At 38.5% G+C, this 22,056-nt stretch overlaps 1 protein-coding gene across 3 annotated transcripts in view; it reads left to right on the forward strand.

The window, feature by feature from the left end:
* FSTL5 (follistatin like 5) overlaps positions 1-22,056 on the forward strand; it is a 494,012-nt gene that overhangs the window by 352,579 nt on the left and 119,377 nt on the right. For all 3 annotated transcript variants that reach the window (XM_081134469.1, XM_081134467.1, XM_081134468.1), the window contains one exon: positions 3,661-3,781. In XM_081134469.1, coding sequence (XP_080990595.1) covers positions 3,661-3,781 — 121 coding nt within the window. The remainder of the gene's footprint in view (positions 1-3,660; positions 3,782-22,056) is intronic.

Here is a 22,056-nt window from a genome sequence, read left to right on the forward strand (position 1 = left end):
CAAACTGGGTAGCATAAACGACAGAAGTGTATTTCTCACACTTCTAAGGTTGAGAAGCCCAAGATCAAGATGCCAGCACTTTAATGTTCTGGTGAGAGCCCTCTTCCTGTTTCTTAGCTGGTGCCTTCTCCCTGTGTCCTCAGATGGTAAAAAGGGCAAGAGATCTCTGGGGGGGGGGGGGTTCAATTAAAGGAACACTAATCCCATTTATGAAGGCTCCATCTTCATGACCTAATCATCTCCCTAAGGCCTTGCCTCCTACCACTGTCACATTGGACATTAGATTTTCAACAAATGAACTGGGAAGAAAACACATTCAGACCATAGCAGCTGGTGACTTGAAACTTAACATCAGCATATTTCAGTTTTCTTATATGTAAAATGGGACCAGTAGTAGTGCATTTTGAAAAGGTTGTTTAAAGGGTGAAATCTGGTAATTTAAATTATTTAGCACAGTGCCTGGAATATTTAAGTGCTCAATAAATATTTATTGGGTTTTATTTTGAGTATAGTGAAAAGATCCATGCTTTATTCAGAGTGGTGAGGGAATATTAGTCTTGCTTATTCAGAAAAACTGTCTGAAAAGTGATTATAAAGTTGTATATTGAGATAAAATGAGTCTGGAAGACAATGCTTCCATTTAGAAGAAAGGAAAAAACATGAATAAAGATACACAGATTAGAAGAGGCCACTCATATTCTAATTTAGAGAATATTCTAAGTTAAAGGGATTTCATGCTGCAGAATAACACAGATAGCAATAAAATACCTTGAATAAGCATTCTCAAGGTTATATTCTTGGATAATTTTCACATCATTGGGTGTTTAAACATCTTCAAGGTTATATTCTTGGATAATTTTCACATCATCGGGTGTTTAAACATTCTCAAGGTTATACTCTTGGATATTTTTCACATCACTGAGTGAAGGAATCTTTATTAAATAGGGAAGGACCATGCTTTCTAGAAATCTGTGTAGATCAACACATGTTTATGTCAGATTTTATGGAGATTTAAAAGGGATTTTTTGAAAATCTACTTTAAAAGATGTACTTACAGTTTGGCATATATGAATATGAAGATAATTGCAAATATCAGATATACTTTGGGCTTTTACAATTCTTTCTGATTATTCCTGTCCAGTGAAGGGATGCATGCCTGTTCTGAGCATGATTTGTTCTGCTTGGGATGAATCTTTCCTGCATGTGCCTGCTCTTTGTGCTTGTCTACGCTGTGCACACTGGATATCTTACTATATATTTACGGTAACCCATAATTATCTTGGGCTCAGAGTCTTTCTCAAAATATTTTTAGCTCTAATCGTCTGGAATTGACTTTTACAGAAGTTTCGCTTTCAACATTATACACGACCACATGTCAACTATTCTGTTTGGCATTTCCATTCTCTAGCCTAAGTGCTCCTCCCTTAGCAATGTTTTTAATGGTGGCCTGTGGTAATGCAGAGAGTTTTATCACACGTTTATATTACACAGCAACTTCCTTGTTGGGGTTCAAACTCCAAACCCTTTCCTATTGTGCAGGTCTTGAGGATTTCCCTGTAACTCCAAGAGTTTCCCCTGGGAGCTGTAGAAAATGGGGTATGATTAATCTTGTATAAAGTGATGTTCAGGAATTTTATTTTATTTGATAGGATTAAGGGAATGCTATTCTTCACTAAATAATATGCTGGCCACAGCCTCCTGCCCTTTCTCCTCTGGCCCCAGCTCGTGGGCTCCCCTGTCTCTTCCCCCCTCTCCTCCTCTTCTCCCTGCTTCTTTCTCCTTCCCTTCTTCTAGTTCGTGTTCTCCCTGTGGATATCCCATTTCTGTTTCTCTGTTCAAATGTTTTTGTTGTGGCGATTGTCATTTACAACTTCTCCATCACAGGAAGCTGTAATGTTAAACAACTGTTTTTTGTGTTTTTCTTTCTTTCTTTCTTTCTTTCTTTCTTTCTTTCTTTCTTTCTTTCTTTCTTTCTTTCTTTCTTTCTTTCTTTCTTTCTTTCTTTCTTTCTTTCTCTTTCTTTCTCTCTCTCTCTCTCTCTCTCTCTCTCTCTCTCTCTCTCTCTCTCTCTTCTTTCTTTCTTTCTTTCTTTCTTTCCAATCAAGGCCTTAGAGGTAGAGCTGTTTACACAGATGAGGTGCTGGAGAACCTCCAAACTCGCCCTTACCCCTAGGTGTCTGCTAGGGTGATAAGTACGCAGCTGGGGGTCAAGGCTTCCTAGGCCGCTGTGGAGAGAGAGACGACACTAATCCCACTGTTTACTGAGAGTCAGCCCCTTTTTTTCACCAGTTTTATTGTTGTTGAAAAATAATTGACATACATCATGGTGTGATTTACATCGTGAAGTGGTTACTACACTTGGTGGTGTATGGATTGGTGCAAGCTTTTGCCTATTTCCAGAGTTCTGAAAAAGCTGATTTTGCCAGTTTTGCCAGTATATCCATTACCTTTAAGGAAGAGATTTTCTGGTCTTTACTGATCCAAAGGTGCTTCTTGAATTTGATTTTGACAAATAAGTGTGCAATTCTTCCTTTCTTTCTCCCTCCCTTCCTCCCTTCCTCCCTCCCTCCCTCCCTCCCTCCCTCCCTCCCTCCCTCCCTCCCTCCCTCCCTCCCTCCCTCCCTTCCCTTCCCTTCCCTTCCCTTCCCTTCCCTTCCCTTCCCTTCCCTTCCCTTCCCTTCCCTTCCCTTCCCTTCCCTCCCCTCCCCTCCCCTCCCCTCCCCTCCCCTCCCCTCCCCTCCCCTCCCCTCCCCTCCCCTCCCCTCCCCTCCCTCCCTCCCTCCCTCCCTCCCTCCCTCCCTCCCTCCCTCCCTCCCTTCCTTCCTTCCTTCCTTCCTTCCTTCCTTCCTTCCTTCTTCTTTCTTCAAAGTGGTTATGCAATTGTACCCATAGCTTTGAAATGTTATTGTAATGTTTTTCTAATGTATTGATTGTTTCTGGGTATAAAAACAATCCTGTTCTGTCAGTATGGCTATAAATTTTATCTAAGACCACATTGCTTTAATACTTTTTTTCTGGGTAAATATAGAATTAAAGGATATAAAACTAGCTTGGCTGGCCATGGCTCAACAGTTCAGCATTGGCCTCTGATCCAGGCGATCAGGGTTTGATTCCCCATCAGGGCACATGCCCTGGTTTCAGGCTGTATCCCCAGTGGGGGGCGTGCAGGAGGCATCTGATCACTGATGACTCTCTCATCATTGATGTTTCTCTCTCTCTCCATCTCCTTTCCTCTTTCTGAAATCAATAAAAATATATATTTTTAAAAAGGATATAAAACTTAATAAACAATTACAAGTGTAAATAATGGACTTAAGAGCTATTGCTTTACCTACAAACAAGAAAAATATCTTGTTATAGCTTTATTAATTAAAATGTAAACTGGATTAGAAAAAAACGTGTGGACATTGAATTAGTTTATACATAAACTCATATATTTCAGATAAATACTAAAAAGCTATGTTTATGAGTGAGATTACACTTTTTAAACTAAACATGTCTTATATAAATGGTAATTTCAGGTCTCCTAACTTTATAGGAGTAGCAATGATTATTTTGATCTCTATTTACTTTACTCCTGAATACACTTTTTAAAAAAAGTAAATTGTTAAAAAATACATTAAATACAGTCACTTTTTAAATTTTACTTTTTTTCTATAGGACTTTGGAGATGATGGATCCTTGTACATTACTAAGGTTACCACAACTCACATGGGCAATTACACCTGCTATGCAGATGGATATGAACAAATCTATCAGACTCACATCTTCCAAGTGAATGGTAAGAATTGTGGTGTTGCTATAATTACTTCTTTCTTCACTCGATATTCAAAGAATATCATCGTTGACTGGGAAGGCAAAGTTTCATTTCTTTGCTTGTTTGTTTTTTAGTTTTTTTCGTCTTGGGACTTACTTTTAATGTGAAACCTTTTTCAATTAAAAAAAGTGTTTGAGTTAAATAAATACTGTAAGCTGTACCATTTTCTCATCAGGAATCATTGCAAAGTAACTCATTCTAATTAAAAAATTAAAGCATAGGAAATTAAAATTACTTTTTAAGCTTAAGAATGTCAACAAATAGGCAACCGCATCAATTTTAGAAACTAAAAATATAAAAACATTTAAAAAATTTAATCAGATCATCTATTTAATTTACCTTATTAGTGGTATAGAAAGCTGTTATTATTTTATACTCTTAATGGTTAATTTGATGACTATGGACATTAGCAAAATAGACTTGATATTATTTTTATAATTATAACTTTGTTTTGCTTCTGATTTAATTCAAATTTTAGTTATTTAGTTGAATTAATGATATACAATTGAATGTTTAATTAATATACACCTATTCATTTTTATACTAATATATATGTTAATTTACTCTATGATTTACAAAAAGGAGGCAGAGACTTTCTTGGCTTCCTACAAGAACAGCAAGATGGCTAGTGTGTTTGGTATGAATTAAGAGAAGAGTGGCAGATTTGAGTTTGGAGAGGTGTATTGGGGTCAGATCTCATAGAGCTCTGTAGACCTACATATTTGAATTTTCGTCCTAAGTGTAATGAGAATCTATCAAAATGTTTAGTGTATAAACTGGCACCTTCTGATCTGTTTTAAAGTGACTGGAAGAACTAAGATCTTTAAAAAATATTTTAATAGTCTAGGGAAGAGATAATGGTCACTGAAAATATAGATTAATGGTGAAGAGGTAAAGAAGTGATCAGATTTGGAATAGATCTGATGATGTCACTGAAAAAAGGTATGTGAGTATGAGAGAAAAAAAATTAAAAAAAAAAAAATTAACCCAAGGAATTTAAAGGATATATGTGGGAGAAATAAACTTTCCTCTACCCTCAAGATTCTTCTGACTGGTCTAATAATCAAAGAGACATGAGACATATTAGCAAGAAAAAATAACCAAATTTAATAATACATATGTATGGGAACTCCACATATATGAGAGAGCTAGAGACCCCACAATGATAAGAGGTTCAGAGATAAAAAGGGAATATGGGTGTATAAGACATCATGAGGTATGGGTGAGATAAAGGGCATTGGGGGCTTCCAAAGTTTATTGAAGGACCTTAAGAAGAGCAGACTTTTAGTAAATAGAAGTTTGCCTTGTGTTGTAGATAGGTCAAATGTTATCTCTGATAACCTCTTATGGTCCAGGCTGCTAATTTAAATTGTTCTAGGTAACTAAGGGGGTGGGAGCAAAAGTCTCTCTTGAACTTGCTGCTCAAGTTGCCTTTAGCTCAAAACAATCTACATGGCACAGAGACACACCTTGAGGAGACTCATTCTGGACCCCCACAGAAACACTTAGATATGTGGTCATGATATTAACTGCAATGGAGAAGCAGCACATTTGGAGATTGAATGAGATTAATATGTTTTTTGTTTTTTGCATTTTTGACAAGTTAACTTCAATACAGTTATCCAGATGGAAGTCAATATGCAAGTTATAAATCTGGAGCTCAGAGGAAAATGACAGGCCAAACCTGTATATTTAGATAACATCAAAGTGCATAGACTTTATTTAAAGCCTTAAATGTGAGCTTGATGAGGTCACCTAAGGAATGAGTATAGATGGATATGAGGTCAGAACCTTGGAGCTGATGTTAAAAAGTAGAGAAAAGAAGAGCACCCTGTGATGGGAAATATGTGTCTTGGAAGTAAATTAAGAAACTGTTGGAAAAAAGGTTGAAGAGATTGGGGAGCTCATGGTTTGATTATTGTTGGCACTCGTTAGAAGCAGAGCCATGCTTAGTTCTGGTTCAAACCCAGTTGGCAAATAGATATGGGTGAAGGCTTATAAATTGAGTTCCTAGACACACCCAGTCAGGTGTCCCAAAATTCAACTCAATTATGACACTATCTATCCAGAAATAGAATCAGATTTCACAGGTAAAGGATTTAATCCCATAAGACTACCCACCCCTTCACACACACATACACACTTCAGACACCACTGTAAGCAGAGACAGTTATCTGTGTTTCTGACCAACCCACTAAAGAGTCCAATGTCCCCCTCCAACTCAGAATGCAACTGGCTATAAACCAGAGGTCTCCACAACCCTCTTCATGGGATCAATTAATTTACTTGAATGGCTCATGGAACTCAGAGAAATAAGTTACTGGACTACCAACTTATTACAAAGGATATTAAAGGATACTAAAGGATATGAATCAATAGCCAGATGAAGAGATATCTTTTGCTTGAGTCGAGGTCCCAAACAAAGGATATTCTGCTCTCCAGGAACATGGGGCTTGGCAAGGTGGCACATGGAAGCATTCTGGTTTCTTAACTAGAAGCTCTCCAAAAAAAAAAAGGACCATTGAGCTGTTCTCCTGTTTTGTTTTGTTTTTCTATGGAGGCTTCATTACCTAGTCATGATTGATTTAGTCATTGGCCATAGAAAATTGAACTCATTCTCCAATCCCTCTTCCCACCTTGAAAGTGAGAGGATTAGAGGTTTCAAACCTCTGATCACATTGTTGGTTTTCCTGGCAACCAGCCATCACCCTAGGGTGCGATCTAAAGTAGACTCATTAAGATAATAAAAGACACCTTTATCACTCTCAACACTTTGGAAATTCTCAGGATTTTACGGGCTCTGTGCTAGAAACAGGGCTGAAGAGCAAATAAATATTTCTTATTATAGATCACAATATCACAGCTTGGAAAATGACTTTCAAGAAAACCAGTGAGGAAAGCAGGCAAGATGGGAAGGAGTTGACGCCTGCTGTTCCAACTGGTCTCATTTGTTTGGGGCTGAACTTTCAGATACAGCATTTGTAACTGAGGGCACGAAATCTTGGTGTTACAGTAGGTAGGTAGTTATTAACGAAGGGAACAAATGCAATCACATTAAGCCTGATTAACTAGAAAGTGGCAGCTTCGCAGACACGCTTTGCACCCTCTACCAAAGGGACATTAATCCCCCAGCAGGCAGGAAAGACTGCCTTTTGTCTCCCTGGGGAACAACCACCCTGTTCACCTGGATTACAGATGGAAAGGGAGGAACAGCGAGGTTGCTGGGCGAGTCCGAGTCCACAGTAGAAGCCTGGTGACCAGGTGGAACTTCGAGGCATGTGCAGTAGGAGCCAAAATGGTGACATAAAGGGGAGGGATCAAACCTGGGAAAGTCCGGGGAAAGGACTGGGTAGGATAAGGGCACCAAACCCAGGAAGATCAAGGAAAGGGGAGGGCCCAGCAAAGGCTGAGGAAAACCCAGGAAAGTTTGGACAGTTTGAAAGACAGCCTGCTTGTTTCCGAAACCAAGAAAACGTGGATTAGCAAGGACCCCGGGGCAGCTGCCACTAGAGCCCGCCTGCCCTCTACATCCTCAAGGGCGTATTATTTCTTTTAACCCCAATAAGCCTTGCCACTGTGCTTAAACTTCTTTCACTCTTGTGCCCCTGACGTTATTTTCTCAGGACACCGCAAGAGCCCATTTTCTCTGGCAGCGCTGGCAGAAGGGGACGGTTCCATGTGGGGGTGCTCCTTCTCAAGGGGCGGCACCCATGGGAGGTGGCTGTTGCTGCGTGTCTGCTCCTCTCTCTTTCTTTGTGTGGCTGTTTACCTACTAGTGGCCTATGTGACAAGAGCAATGCTCTGCAGTTTTGTGGGAGAGGAGTGATCTTTTATCTCTTTTCCTCACTCCCAGGCCTGGTTCTTCCAGCCTACGGACCTACCGTGTGAGTGTTCTTGGTGGTTTGTAGGACAGTGCATGGCTTATGTTTTACCTGCATCAGAGTAACATGAAAAAAATTATCAAAAATGTGGAATCCTGGCTTCACCAGCACTCTCTGGAAATTTGATTTGAAGTCTGCATGTTGACAAGTTTCCCGTGTAATGCTGCTGCCTAGGGGAGCATGAGCGCCCTCGCAATGGCTGTTCCTCAGGGGCTGCTGCTCCGCGCTCATTTCCGATGCAGGTTCCTCACAAACCTCACTCTGCTGCGCCCCAGCTGGGACGTCCTGGAGGAAGACTTTGAGCCAGACTGCGGCTTTCATGTCGCAAGGTGTACCCTGATCTGTGCGGGGGGAACTGAAGCTTTCCTATTTCACCCTCTCCTGTGAATGGACAGTTTACTCTCTGATCTCAGGTTTTCTGAAGTGAAATATGGAAATAAAGGAGTAATGGGGTATCAGAGCTCCCTCCTCCCCAATATCAGTCTTAACATTATGAGTTGATTAAGAGGAACTCAATACAGTAGTCTCCCCTCATCTGCAGAGAATAGACCCCCAGTGGATGCCTGAGAGCACAGATAGTACTGAATCCAATATATTCTATGTTTTCTCCTATACGTAACTTTATTTATGATAAAGCTTAATTTATAAATTAGGCAGTGTAAGAGATTAACAATAATAATAAGATAGAACAATTATAACCATATACTATAATAGAAGTTATGTGAATGTGATCACTTATTTCAGGGTATCGGTTGCTGAAGTCTTCGTATAGGCTCAGTGCTTCCATGAACTGAAACACATTTTCTATTCATGTTTTCTACGCACACAATTAATGCCTTTTCCACCTCACTAAGCGCTTGTTATGAACTGTGGCTGCAACTTTTGCAGCTTGAGTTGTGACAGCAAAACTAGCAGGAATTTCTTTTGTCTTCACTATTTCACTGATTGAAGATACTTTCTTACTGTAGATCTTAGCAACCTTAGCATACAATTCTTTTCTTTGTGTATTAAGTTGAGAACTTTCATAACTTAAGATGGAAACACTTTCTGGCTTCTCCTTGGCATATCCAAATTACCAACATCACTACTCTTATGCTTTGGGGCCATTATTGAGTAAAATAGGTGTTCCTTGAACACAAGCACTTGATACCATGACAGTCGATCCAATAATCAAGACGGCTAATAAGTGACTAGTGGTCAGGGAGCATATACAGTGTGGACATGCTGGACAAAGATGATTTATGTCCTGAGCAGGTCATGGGATTGCTAGAGATTTCACCATGCTACTCAGAACTATGTGTAATTTAAAAATGATTTGTTATTTCTGGATTTTTTCTTTTAGCATTTGTAGACCTCAGTTGAATGCAGGTAACTGAAACTGCAGAAACAAAATTGTGCATGGGGGGGGGGGGGGGCGGGTATTGCATTAGGTGTGATTGCCTAGGCTGAGCACTAGTGCTTTCCCTTTTCTAGGAACAAAGATGCCTAAACCTGGGAGTAAAACCAGCCTCTCCCATTACCTACTACTACATGTGATCTGCTTTAAAATCCTTGGTATACATGTTTCCATGAGGGATGGGGTTTGGAAGGAGGAACATTTATATTATCATTACTGAACATTAGTTGGAAGTGAACAGAGAGAGAACTCTGGTAGCTGGAGAGTGATGTGGGGTCCAGGAAAGGAGTTTTATAAAATTAGAGATATGATCATTTTTTATGCTGGGGTAAGTAACCTAGTAAATGTTACTGGACTAGAGGGGCTTATTTGCATGCTTGCATCAAAGCCCAATAAGACATGAACAGGAGCTTGCTGCAAAGAAAATAAAGGTTGTGCAAGCTGGTTTTGCTCAGTGGTTAGAGCATCAGCCCGTGGACTGAAAAGTCCCGGGTTTGATGCCAAAGGCATGTACCTCGGTTGCAAGCTCAATCCTCAGCCCTGGTCAAGGTATGTGTGGGAGATGTTTCTCTCTCACATCAATGTTTCTCTCTCTCTCTCTGAGGGAAAAAGAAAAAAAAAAAAAAAAGGAAATACGGGTTTATTTTTAGGAAGTGTCCCCAGACCATAGATACAGGTTAGCTAATGTTCAATGATGTGGTTCCCCTATAGCTTTCAGGGGATGGGTTGTATAGGGGTAAAACCATTAATCATGGTGACTAAGGGAGTTAGAGTCATGGTCAGGGTCATGGTCCTTACTGATCGGTCAGTGCCAGGGTAGGGGGTAGTTGATCAGTGCATCTGGTTCTGACTGATGTCAGCCCCACATGGTGTTGCTTTGCCTGGTTTCCCTGCTTTTCTGGGCCTGGAGCTAGAGCACAGCTAAGACCTAGATGTCATCTTGAGTTTAACTGAAACTCTGTCTCTGAAATCAACAGACCCAAGGCTTTGTTCCTAAGATCATTTGATACTGACCAGAACCTCACTGTCCTGAGGACTTAATGATAAAGGGAGTGAACATACAAGGGAGGAGGCAGGTGAGGCAGGGTGCCAGATGAGGCCAGTTTGAATCGAAAGGAAAGAAAGGAAAAAAGGTCATATTACAGAACTGAAGTTTCTGAGTGGTTACGTAAAGATGCAAAGCAATTCATTTAAGAGAAAAGGGGATAATTGCAGTAGTCAAATCCTTAAAAAGTTGATGTAATGTAGTTACACCAATGGAAGGATTGGTGTTTGGAAAATGAATAGTTAATCTGCTGAAACAGTGAACAAGACAGACTGGGAACAGGTGCTCAGGGTGGGAACGTGCAGAAATCCTCTTTACATTGCTGGGATATTTTTCAGTGCAGTGAGAAATACCAGTTATTGAAAATAAGGAATTTGTGAGAACATTAGTGGTCTGAGGAGGGCAAGAGATGTAAAATAATTGCCCTGCCGGACAAGAGGGTGACTGAGATAGCAGGATGTAGTTATGCTAGGCAGAACTTTGGGAGTTCTGGAGGAGGTATATATCCCTATGCTTTTGTTCAGTTGTGGTTGACTGTGAATTTGCAACCATAGAAAGAAGTGATTGGGATTTAACCAGCATTTTATTTTGTTGGGTAAGTGGGAGAGAAACATGCAAAAGAAAGTTAAGCAAGTTTATTAGAGAATGATTATAATAAGCAGAATTTTATATATTCTATTATGTATATAATAGAATAAGTGGTAGAGTAAGGGAAGAAGTGAGATGGTGAGAAATGTGAAGTGAAGAAAAAAATGGTAGTAGTTTCCAAATTGGTAAGATAATAATAGAATGGGGTAAAGACAGAGAATAATGCAACAACTTTACTCAAAGCATTTTCTTAAGGAGTCTGACAGTTTCTGTTTATAAGAAACACTTTTAACTAGATTAAGTCTATATAAAAATATATGGACCATAAAGTTTTGATAAATGTTCAGGCAGCTCAGCAGTTTTAAATCTAACTTGCCTGTTCTGGCTTCAGCCGAAAAGGAGAAATGAAGTATAAAATAACACTAATTCATCAAATTCAAACATAATTGATCAAAAGCTTGTTCAGATGTATTTTTATCAATGAGGGAAGATAATATGTGCATTTCAAGAATCATCTTTAATATTTAAACATATTTGAAGGGCCAACAAGCTGTAGAAAATATATGAGAGACTGCCTTTAGCTGCTATAACAGCAACTCAAAATAGCAGGGCCTTAAAGAAGCTACAGGTGTGTTTTTCTTATGCATGGAAGAAGCCCCATGAGGGGATTCAGGATGGCCACTCCATGATGTTATGACTACCCTATGCTTCTCCTTTTGTGGTTACCACAAAATTTCCATTTTCAGAGGCATCCTTTGTTTTCCAAATGGTGGTGGAAATTCAATCATGTTCATATTTCCACAATGAAAAAGGAAGAGAGAGGAAGAAAAAATAGCACGGACACCTGAGAGGGCACTTTTAAAATAACTTTAGTGGAAGCACCAACCATACCTTTATTGGTTTTCAATAAATACAGAGATCACCAAGTACATTTCTTTGACCTTTATCCACAATAATTATGGATTCAATTAACCACAAGGACAGGCAGAAGGGGGAAATAAATTTTGGAGTGAACTAGCCATCTTTGCCATAAAAGCGTTTAGTACGTCAAAATATTTTGCAAAACGGTAATAGAATAAAGACTGCTAACCAACTAAATTCAATGGAGTAAATTTGGAGATCTAATTGGCTTTATTAAGTGATTCATAAATAAGACAGCATCACATCTAGCAACTAGAGGGAGCTCTGAGGATTTATACAAAATGGAATATTTTTATAGAAAGAAGGGTTGGGCAAAGGAGCGATTAAGAAAAGAAAGGATTACTTTTGGAGGAAGAGAACAGGAAAGGTATTTAATCCTTCTGGTTGCCTCTTCTTTCTGTGGGGGATGGCAAAGGTCCACCTGACAGATTACTTCACTGGTATTTAACCAAAAAAATTTAGACCAATTGATTAAGAGATGTTGAACTGCAATGAAATCAGATATTAAATCTAGGTTTGCTATCATGGGCTTTTAGCATGAGAGACACTATTTTGGGCCTGTGGTTTTCCTCTTTAACATGACACTTTCTAATAAAATATTTTGAAATACTAGGATTAGCTGTAAAATAGCAGCCCTACAAGACATTTGTTAAACAAGCCATTTCTCCCTTTTTTGGTGTTTCTCTTTCCTTTGAGTTTAAGGTGTTTTATATTTGGCATAACTTTATACATTTACTTTTGTGTATAAATAAGTATAGTAAACTTGAGATCAATCAGAATATTGTTATAGTTCAATCACAAAAGAATGGTTAGGTTTGAGCTTTTACAGTGGAGAAATACAATGAAAATGCAAGAAAATGCAAATTAGATAGCCAAATTGCATATTTATGGACCTAATAAATCTCTAAAACTAGTTTAATTCATTTTCCATTCTCCATCCACTTTTCAGAAAAGGTTAAAAAGACCTTTAGAAAATTAGATTTTCATAGGGAATTTAACATATTTATCTTAACAATTTGTCAATTAGTAATAAAAATAAAATATATCATTGATTACCATAAAAAGCTCTGAAAACACAAGTTAATGGAATTTGTGAAAAACTGTTTTTGAAGTGCAAAGTCTATTTAAGTATCCCAGCGTGAAAGTCAAATAAAAGTCTATCAATAGCCCTGTTTTGTTTTGTTTTTTCAAACAATGCAAAATTAGATCACTGAAATATGAGAGTGCTTCTGTGTCCTTGTCAGAAGAAACATTATGTATAAATCAAAGGTGCTTGACTCTACCAGTGGAATTCATTTCATGCTCTCCTTTTTCTTTTTATATAAAGTAAATTGCCTTTAGATCTTCAGCTTATGATAGAGAATGTTTGAAAGTGTAAAAGTTATTCAGTGTTTACACTACCCTCTGGGCAGAAAGCGTGTCCGCATTCACAGTGGGCCCGTAGTAAGCTGCCATTTCCCTCACACTGTTTAAAACCTCACACGTCACAGCAAGGGTATTTTTTTCTATTCATGTCAGAAATTTCTATACAAAACTGCTGGTTTTAAAGGATGCCTGTGTAGAATACCCCCATTTTCCTCCTCTAAAGTTAGACAGTGGCTTAAGTGTAAAGTAATAATGGGCAGCTTTGTTTGCATCATAGAATTGAACTTTCTTACACATTCACAGGCAGCCTTCCCTCCTAACCCTGCCAAACTTTCTGCAAGGCCAAAGTACCGATGGGATTCAAACCTTCCTGTAAACAGTAAGATCCAGAAAGCAGGGAGTAAGAGGCCTCCTTCCTCCTCTCCTCCTCCCACTGTGAGTTATCAAAGGATGAGAGAGAGAGAAGCCTTGAGGGTTACTCTGGCTCAGTGATTCTCTCTGTGGTTCTTGGGCAACCAGTATCAGCAACTTGTTCTAAATATAAATGATCAGGACAGGATGCACAACCCCTATGGAACCAGAGGCTCTGGGCATGAGGTAGAATGTCCTGTGTTTTAACAAACCCTCCTGATAATGTTGACTGTTAAGTTTGAGAACTACAACTCCAAAAATTGTATTGGCTAGAAACATAAGAAGTGGGAGCATGTGTTCCTTCCTCATATTCTCCAGCTTTATTCTCTTAATTTTAACACGAAACTAAATTTATGGCAATCTCAGGGAGTGGCTCTCTTCTAGGGGTGGTGAGATCAGTCATGTATTAAATGTCTTCCCCTTCATAAGGTCCTGCAGCAAACAGTCTTGATGTCTTGCTCCAAACCCCACACTGGCCACCTCAGCTTTAGTGGAGGTCCTTTGACAGCCTGTTACTGTAGGAACGAGCCTTTCTCCCACTTTTTTTAGAGCTTTATTTGACACAGGAAATTTTACCAGATGCACACAAGGTAGCTCAGATGTTCTGGGAATTTAATGCCCCTAGGGACAGAACTTAACTAATAAGATACACAAGTCAATGGGTAAGAAGCACTCATTCTGTGGGAAGATTCTGAGCTGTCTTGTACATGATTCTTTAGAGGGTCCACACAAATTGAGCTCTTTTTGCTCACAGTGCTAACATGCTCATCAATTTCATGAATGCACCTCACCCATCCCTCCCCCCCCTCCCTCCCTCCCTCCCTCCCTCCCTCCCTCCCTCCCTCCCTCCCTCCCTCCCTCCCTCCCTCCCTTTCTCCCTCTCTCCCTCTCTCCCTCTCTCCCGTCCTTCCTTCCTTCTTTCTTTCCTTCTTTCCTTCACTTCTATCTTACTTTTCCTACTCTAGCCTGTGCTTCCTAGGATCATTTCCCAAATCAACTATCTGAGTCTAAGTTCTTTTCTCAGAGCTGCTCTTGGGGGGCACTCCTTCTCAGAAAAGTCTTTACTTTAGTTACTATTGCTGCCCTTTTGTAGTTCCCCTTGAGAACTACTGGTAGGCACTATATGTTTGCTTCCAGAAGGCTTTGAAATATGATAGAACAGCACATTAACTTATTAATTCCAAGGCCTAAAAATTATTTCTGTTATCTCCCATGCCAAATTATGTCCAGTTAACACTGTTCAGTGGAGCTCTTCACATCTTCTGCAATTAGATTAAATCATGATAGCCAGATACTTTATGCAATAGTGAAAGCATAGAGATGCTCAAAATTTAATATGTAATTTATTCAATTCCAAAAGAGAAATAAAACTTCAAAAATTAAAGTTCCAAATAAATTAGTCCAAAGAAATTAATATCCAAAATTAAATTCTTGCCACATAAAGTTTAAAGAAAGTCCAAATGTTTTAAGTACAAGTAAATTCTAAAGAATCAAGTTCTTCTCTGATTTTCTTTCTAGTGAGAGGGGTTCCGTGCCCTTGCTCGGATCTGTGAACTACTTGTTACCTATTCATAAGGTAAAACATAGAACTTATGAGTAGGCTTTTTAACATTTTTTATAGTATTTTCTTATTGCTACATCATCTATGTAAATGGTCTTACTTTCTGGTAACTGTAGAGATTGGAGGGGGGGAAAAAACCAAGACCCTCACCACGGATAGTCCTGAAATCATATTCCTGTGGCCTGGTGTCTTCACTGGATCCTTTATGTTTGTTTAATGGACAACAGAAGAGACCATGTGTGAAGGATTGTGTAGATGTTCGGGATAGGCCTTGTGATAGCAGATGGCATTTTTGCCTGCTAACTGGGACTCACAATTAGTCCCTTCTATTGTAAGGGAGTCTGAGAAAAATAAGCTAGCTCTGGGCTCAGAAAGAAGAGGGAATTCATTCAGCGTACACCTAGCCTGATTTTGCCACAAGAACACAATGCTCCTATGTTTTCTGGGAGAAAGATGAAACTATGCAGTATCCCCTGTCTCCGAAAACATTTAAGGCTATCATGCTGTCCTTGAGAGCAGGCACTTTGGACCTAATGCCACAAAGGAATTACTTGCCTTTGAGAAACCAGGTCCTTAGGGATTTCACCAACATTGTCTTAGCTGGCATATATGCTCCTGCTGATTCCAAAACTAGAATTGAGATTCATGTTTCTGAAAACTGTGCCTTTGGCGAGGGGAGAGTAGCAGAGACCCAAACCTCACTGTGAGCTCCACAGTTATCATTTTTCTCAGTTTAGAATGTTTCTAGACCTTGCTCTATACTTATTTCTGCTCCATTCTACCCCTGCTTCTAAAGTACTCTTTCTCTAAGTTGCTCCCTTATTTCTTTCAGTAGGGTTCAGTCACTTTAATCACCTTCCTGATTTGGACTCTTTCCTTTAGCTTTGTAGGGAAGCATGCTGAAATCATTGTATTCCTTCTTTTTTATTGCTCTCCGCTTTCTGGCCCAAGCATTTTCGTTTTCATGTATTTCTCTATATGTTGTCTTGTGGAATCTGTCATGGTGAGAGATTTGAAAATATTGCATTTGGTCTGCCAAAAACACTCACAGTTCAAATATTTTCCACCTTGTCCCTACTGATTTGAGTAATCCCACCCAGGGGGGCTATCATTACATTATAAAAATATCTAACCTATGGCCATAAATGACCCATCATTATTTTGTCTAGATTATTTTTAGCTTGTTTCATCTTGGCTATGATTTCCCTCAGAGTCCTAATTCCATAGATTTCCTTAGCCATGTGCCCTTAGGCATAGATGATAGCTCTGGGACCACCTTCAGTTACTGTCACGTTGAAATACATCCAGGGATGCCATGAGAATTTTATATTGTTCTTCTGCCTTTCTGACACATTTGTTTCCTACAATCTGTGTAAACACTTGATAGACAGCTACGAAATATTAGTCTAACTTTTGTGTATCCTAACTTCACATTTGTGAGGCCAGATCATATCCCTCCTCTGCTTAAACTCCTGTAGTGGCTCCTGATGTCACTCAGATTATAAGCCTGTCTTTTGAGTGTCCTTCAAAACAATCCATAAATGTTCTGATTTTGTAGTAACTTCCTATCTTATTATTCTCTTGCTTGCAAACTCCACTCCAGCTCCACTTAATGCTCACTCCCTCTCTGTCCTTAAATATAACAGGCATCTGCAGTTGGTTATTTCCTCTACTTGAGGAAAAAGCTTTCGAGATTTCCATAGGGCTCAGTTTCAACCTCTTTCAACTCTGTGGTTAAACGCCCCTGTCTCGATGAAGCCCATCCAAGCTACATAATTTAAAATTAAACCTCGTTCCCACCTTCTCACTCCTGTGGTCTCTATAAACTTTATCTATAACCCTGTTACCTTCTGTCAAGTTGCATATACTATTTACACTGGGGGGGGGGGTTGCCTCATATTTTAACATCTTTGATAAGGGGTACTTTCTACAATGCATGGTTATAAAAAGCAATGTATTTATTAAACTGCCAGCATTTATTTTCTTTGGTAGTGATATATAAATAATAGCATCCTAGATTTAATTAAATAAGGTCGATTACATATTTATTATGTTTATAGCTTATTTTAGTCTTCTCTTACTAGAGACCCATATCCCTTCTCCTTTTCTGTCTCCCTGTCTTCTACTTCCCTCCCCACTCCCTCACTTCTTTCTCTGTGTCTCTCTCTGTTTCTCTCTGCTTTTTGGTGCCTGATACAGTGCCTTGCACATAGCTATGACTCAATAAATATTTGCTGAATCAATGCACATGAATATATGAATAAATGTTTCTCATGGGTTCCTGATTCAGGATCCCACTGAAAAATCACTCTAGTCTGCTATCTGAGATATCTCCACTCTCCTCTGCTGTCAGATTGCTGAGGATTATCTATGGTTTTATTAAATAGGCAACTAAAACATTTCCTCATTTTTTGATAGTACCTTTTTTAAGAGCCATTGCTTCATGGTGTGTGTGCTTGTGTGTCTGTGTGTGAATTGGACTTCAAGGTCTAATTTTCCTTTTTATATCTGGCTGTCCTCTAAGATGTCCTTCTAAGTAAATTTTTTTCTCTAGTTCAATCAGTCTTTCTTTCTTTAGTTTATTCTCATTTTCTACTACTTGTATCTGGATGAAAATTGAAGAATGTTTTTTTTTTTTAACCACTCCAGTTTCTCCTTGACGTCTTAAGCAAACCTAATTCTTAGAGACAGTGAAAGTATGGAAGTTTAACTGCTGTTTTAAGTTTTAAGTTTTGTCTATAAACAGTCCCTGAGATTTGTTTCTCTAAATTTATTTTTTATGTTGTATTTATTTATTAATAAAATATGTAATCCTGGTTTGGGTGAAGACATACTATAAATCTTTGCCATCTAAAGCCATGATAGAAGCTTATATAAGTGATGAAACTAGAGTTCAGGTTTCCCTTGCTATCCAAAAGTACAGTGTTCCTATTAAACGTCTCATAAACTGAATGGTGTGAAATGCTCAAGCAATTACCTTAGGGCAGATCTTGTAAATGAATGCACAAAATAAGTGGAGATAAAGCACAGATGCTCACAGACACAGTTCTTAGCTCTGGTGCTTGAGGCTGACACGTTGAGTGTAGTTCCCAGGAAGGAGCTCTGGGGCCACCCTGCTGCTCTGGGTGTGGGCTGCCTCTGTGACAGTTAGGAAACATAGGTGCTGGTTTAGGTCTTTTGTGAAAGCAAAGCGATGTAATGTGAACTTTTGAAAAGTGGGAGATACTTGTATTTTTCACCACATAGCAGTGGGCTGGTGCCCAAAAGAGCTTGAACAAGCCCCACTGTAAGAAAGTTAACTCTGCAAGATCCCTTTTTTTGTACCTAATGGTAGTTAACGGAATTTGGGTAGTCAGTTCAGTACTTGCTACTTAGGCTGCTACTAATAATTTAAAGCCATAATTTACACTTAGTGCTTAGTAACATTAATGGAATTTAGCTGCTTGTGCATTAGGGGGAGAAAACACACACAAAAATGCTGCTCACAGACCTGGTCAAGAAACATAGTAAAAGCCACTTTCTGATACCTCACGGAGAACCAATCGCTGTTTTAGCCTTGATTGAAATACCAGACCAAAGTGTATCTGTGTAATCAAAGTTGGACTAGACAGTTCACACACAGGTGACCTGCTTCCTACAGTCTGTATTTGTTAGACACAGCTCTGCCTACCTAAGCAGAACTATTCACTTATGGGGGAAAATGTCACCCAATAAAGTAAAATCTAGTTAGCTCATATTTATTAACACTTAATCCCTGAAACCATGTCTGAGGCTGCAACATATAGGAGCCAACTTTGTTACTATTTAAAAAAATGGGCTCTGAGGCTCATACCATTGGGGCTACATTACCCACTGGAGCCAACTTCAAAAGTTGTAATTTCTCCTAGGGTTAGTGTGTCAACCACACTTTCTGTGAATTTTGCAAGGTTTCCTAAAACATCAGATATTGGGCATTTAGGACATCAGTACATAACAATACCTTCTTATGATCTTGTCTTCAGAACCAACTTAGATACTAAGATGCAGTAGATTCATATAAAGAACAAAATACCATCTGCATTACAGAATAACTGCTTAGAGAATGTGGTTGAAATATAAGGCAATTATTTAATTGCCATGATTTAATCTGCCATCACATCATGAACATTGCTGTTGACCTCCACGCATAGAAAGAGAGATGATTGCACTGATTTTGCCAAGAGAGCAGAAGAGAATGAATGCATCATTTTACCAGGCAGCCCCGTGGGAAGGCATGAGTAGAATACGTTCCGTCTTTCTTAAAATACACAAAATAGATGCTTTGTTCCTCCTATCACATCTTGACTTAATAAGGGCTGGGGAGAGAAAGTCCCCTACATGATTCAGAGAGATGTGTGGAGTCTTTTGTGAATACGAGCAAATTTCTCAGGTAGATGACTCATTCTCAGATACAACTGTTCTGTTTTTGCCTACAGTTGACTCATTCAGCCAGCATTCTCTTATGGTGTAAGTGAATATACTTATGTACTTTTGTGGGTAAGTGAATGTACTGAATCTTGTTTCTTAATATTACAAAATTATTTCCCTGAATAAAATTATGGTCTGATTATATCTACACTCATTTAAATTAGCATGACTTGGTTTACTGGACTAGTGTACACAGGTGGGCAGGAGTGATATTTCACAGATTACTTCTGTGCGTACAAGCACCGGGTGATGTTACAAAACACTCTTGAGGTGGTCAGCACTTAAAGAACAGTAATGGCTAATTAATGTAATGACACTTGTATAACAAGAGAGTCGAAAGAAGGTTAATGTGATAATGAGGCTTATTTGATCTTAAAGATTTAACATGAGGGCACTCTCAAGATAGCTTAATTAGATTTTAAGCACCTTTTGCAATTTGCATGTGTACTTGTTAATCCATATGTTCTAAAAATAAATTTTACTTCATTTAAATTAATGAATTTGCCTACTCTCTATCCCTGTGCTATTTTATGGTTACTAGGGATGGTGTTTTCTTGAATTTTCCATTTCATGTGCATTATTTATCATTAATTCTTCCATATTATGCTTAAATTGTAGTTCAATTCAAAAGAGTAAAAAAATATTAAATTGCAAAACAATAGTTTAGTGTAAATTCAGGCATTATGACAAGTTATGACTTGGCTCATTATTTAATCTTTATGTTATTTAGTACACTTTTAGTAGCATACAGTATATCAGTAAATTTGATTTCATTTTTGGATAACTGTCATTTTTAAACTTGACCAATTAGAAAGAACATTTTAGAAATTAATTGAACAATGGAATAAAATATTGTTTATAGCAGTAATTCTGTCAATAGTGTACTGTTTTCTGGAACCCTGCGAAAATGTAGGGTTACATGTGCACATTCTGTATTTAGGCTTTTATGAGTTCTCCAAATTAATACTGTTTTATACTTTTTTTATATTTATGGTTGGTTATTATAATTGATTTGTAGGACTTTTATCCTCATTTCTTCTTTCTTTTTCAATGCAGCTTACACTTATAGCACACATTAATCCTTAAAGTTCTCAAGGCACAAGTTCTGACATGGGTGGGTCTCTTTTCCTCTGGACTGTTCAGGTCAGATCTGTGTTCTAAGACTCAGTTCGTTTTCCGTGTTTTACATGAATGTATCAATGAACACTGCAGCTCACAGCAACCTTTCCCACCTCAGACATACTGCATCACTAGATTTTTTTTCATTAAAAGTAATTTGAGCCCAGCCAGGCGTGGCTCAGCGGTTAAGCATCGACCTAGGATCCAGGCAATCAGGGTTCGATTCCCGGTCAGGGCACATGCCCGGGTTGCGGGCTGCAGCCGATCAATGACTCTCTCATCATTGATGTTTCTATCTCTCTCTCTCCCTCTCCTTTCCTCTCTCTGAAATCAATAAAGATATATTTTTTTTAAAAAAAGTAATTTGATTTTTATACCACTTTCATTATAGGTTTCTAATGTATATGGAACTTTGTAATTAGATAGCCGAAGAACAAGGGTCATATTTCATTCTTTACTTTTTCTACTGGCTTAGTTTTGTATTTTGCAAATAGAAAGTAGTGAACAAATCTTTATTAATGTATTCTGTTTATTAAACTGGAATCTTTTTTTAACATACTAAAGTAAATCAACGAAATGGTATGTGGACTGGTGAAAGCTGGTCACTCTACATGTATCCATGGTATTTGTGTCTCAAGATATATGGCCCTCACAGTGATAAAATAAGCACTTGGATTAATCTCTCAGCAGGTTAGATCATTAATTAAATGTTCTGGTGGCATAAGCAAAGCTGTACTTCTGACCCACACAGCCTTTTTGAAATGTGAGATGTCAGGCAATTCCAAAAAGTTGTATGGGGAGTGCAAAAGAAAAGCTGTTTTAAAGTGGACCAAAGAAACATCCTTGGTTTGCTTCAACTTTCTCTGAATAGCAGGATGAGAGTCAGGAAGAAAGATTTGGTCAGGCAAAGAACATTTTTTCCTCAAAAACCTATACTGATTTATTTCAATATACTTATTCAGAATACATTAAGTACAGAGGTGTTTTGTTTTGTTTTTTAAATATATCTTTATTGATTTCAGAGAGAGGGAAGGAGAGGGAGAGAGAGAGATAGAAACATCAATGGTGAGAGAGTCATTGATCAAGCCTGCAACCCAGGCATGTGCCCTGACCGGGAATCCAACACTGATCGCCTGGATCCCAGATCGATGCTCAACCGCTGAGCCACGCCCAGCTGGGCCAGAGGTGTTTTAATGTAATTGAGATTATTAAGCAAACATACTTCTAAAAGTTTAATGCCAGTAGGTACTCCATATCGATCAAGTACTATAAAATATGTTATAATTATTGTTAATTATGATATGATTATGATACACAAGATATACCAAAGAGAGAGAGAGAGAGAGAAATCAGTACAGATAGGAAGACTGATTATTTTATTGTTAGTAATGGCCTGAGAATCTCTTCTTGGCTTTTGGCTCCATGTCTCCAGTAACACAAATTAGTGTAAATAAGCTTTGCCAGAGAATGTGAGTAGGAGGTTGCTGTACACTGGCATCTGTAATA

Source organism: Miniopterus schreibersii, assembly GCF_964146895.1.
Source record: "Miniopterus schreibersii genome assembly, chromosome: 4".
NCBI classification, from domain to species: domain Eukaryota; kingdom Metazoa; phylum Chordata; class Mammalia; order Chiroptera; family Miniopteridae; genus Miniopterus; species Miniopterus schreibersii.